This window comes from Melitaea cinxia, chromosome Z (assembly GCF_905220565.1).
Source record: "Melitaea cinxia chromosome Z, ilMelCinx1.1, whole genome shotgun sequence".
Lineage (NCBI taxonomy): Eukaryota > Metazoa > Arthropoda > Insecta > Lepidoptera > Nymphalidae > Melitaea > Melitaea cinxia.
Window position 1 is genome coordinate 9,871,683 of NC_059424.1, and position 1,894 is coordinate 9,873,576.

The 1,894-nt window shown below is 36.3% G+C and overlaps 1 protein-coding gene across 1 annotated transcript; it reads left to right on the plus strand.

Moving 5' to 3' along the window:
- The first annotated feature begins 260 nt into the window (after positions 1–260).
- On the plus strand, positions 261–1,468 carry LOC123668673 (flightin). Its single transcript, XM_045602381.1, has 3 exons — positions 261–401; positions 501–700; positions 960–1,468. Exons 2-3 carry the CDS (start codon positions 516–518, stop codon positions 1,261–1,263), a joined length of 489 nt encoding a protein of 162 aa, XP_045458337.1. The 5' UTR covers positions 261–401; positions 501–515; the 3' UTR covers positions 1,264–1,468.
- The last annotated feature ends 426 nt before the right edge of the window (positions 1,469–1,894 follow it).

Sequence of the window (1,894 nt, forward strand, 5' to 3'; positions counted from 1 at the left end):
GTAAAATATCAAATTTACTTTGCAAAAAAATAACATGTATTATAAACATACTTCTCGGTAACGAGTCTTAATACGTTACACGCCAGAATAAATCATATGGGCGTAATTTATATTCGTATTAAAAGTCGCTGTCAATTGGCAAACATTTTACAAATATAGCATTGTGTTCATATACATCAAAGTGAAAAGCACAAATTGGCGTGGTAATTAGCTGTGACAATTTCGCGGTGCACGGTCAGTATATTGACAGAAAATCATTGGCAGCCGCACCTACTGGTAGCGCTTACGACAGTCAGGTGGGGTCAAAGAGAGATAAATCGGGTGGTTGTCGCGCCATCAGAGAACGCCTGCAGTCGTTTACGATCAACCAAACTCTTCACACGTTCTCCGATCTCAAGTAGGTTAGTGACATTGTGATATTAGAGTCTAGTGAATGTTGTAATTACATGTTACGGTGCTAGTGTTCTAATATATTAATGAGTGGTGTATTTTTGTCTTAGAGTACCCTAAGCAAGATGTGGGATGATGTGGTAGAAGAAGACGCGCCGAAGCCAACAGAGGCGCCCGCAGCAGCACCAGCGGAAGGGGCTGAGGGTGCAGCTCCAGAACAAACTAAACCTGAAGAAGCTGAACCACCACCACCAGAAAATCTTACTCGTGGCAATGAACCAAAGCGACTTGTTTGCAAACACTGGGTTAGGTAAGACATTTGACAATACGTAATAGAAATAAGCGAAATTTTTCAATAACTGACTTATATTTTGTACAATAGAAATAAAAAATGCAATTGATAAATATTTTATTCTTCATAAGTTCATTGAGTAGGTATATAAAATAAATAACTAACAAAAATAATAACTAATATAAAATAAATAAAACTAACTTACGAATTTACGTTTCCTTACATAATAAATAAATTGTATTTTAAATCTTGTTTACAAGACGTTTCTTATTTGCAGGCCAAAGTTCTTACAATACAACTATATTTACGACTATCAAAGGAATTACTATGACGATCTAATCAACTACATGGACAAGCGCAACCACGGTATTCCCGTTGAGAGACCAGTCCCACAAACCTGGGGCGAACGCGCTCTTAGAACCTACCTCTCGAAAGGCTATAGCTATAGCACCAAGAAATACAGCAAAGACACAACTCTTCTTCGTCATATCTCAGTCGGCGCCAAATTTCAACGCGCACATGTGAAGTCGCTTATCTCGAGGAAGTATTCCAGACTAGGAATTAACTCCGTTTACCTATAAGCTTCGCTTTAACAAACGCTTGACATTGCTGTGCGGACTTAGCTCCGATCTCCGATCGTGAACTTTATGTCAATTTTACAGGCTTTCGTTGTCGTGATTCCGCCAGCGCTAGCCGACCAACAGGCACGACGATATTATTCAAAGTTGTCCGCATTCCTCTGTCTATGTGAACTTGTCTTGAGCAACGAATAAATTTTAAGTTTTATTAAATGTTTTCATTTTAACCTTGCTTGCGTCTGACTGACCTAGCTTATAACTCTATAAATTATTATTATTATTTAATTAACATAAATATCCATCAAAGAATATTGTAATAACATTATATAATTTTAAATGTCGTCATGTGATCCTAATGCAAAGCGATTTTTGAAAACATATGCAAAGCGATGTTTGTTACCAGTCTGAATACATAGGAAATACCAAAAGCACAGGAATTTCCATTTTATTTTTGAAAGTCGCTTAGTTGAAAATAAAATCAACAAACAATTAATGCATAATAAGATATTCAATTTGAATATCAGCTAATCAAATTTAACGTAGTGCCTATCATTTTAACTATTACTGTATCGCCGCAATTGATACCAATTATATACGGCATAAATTGTCATCTGTTGCACTAATTATACGTGAA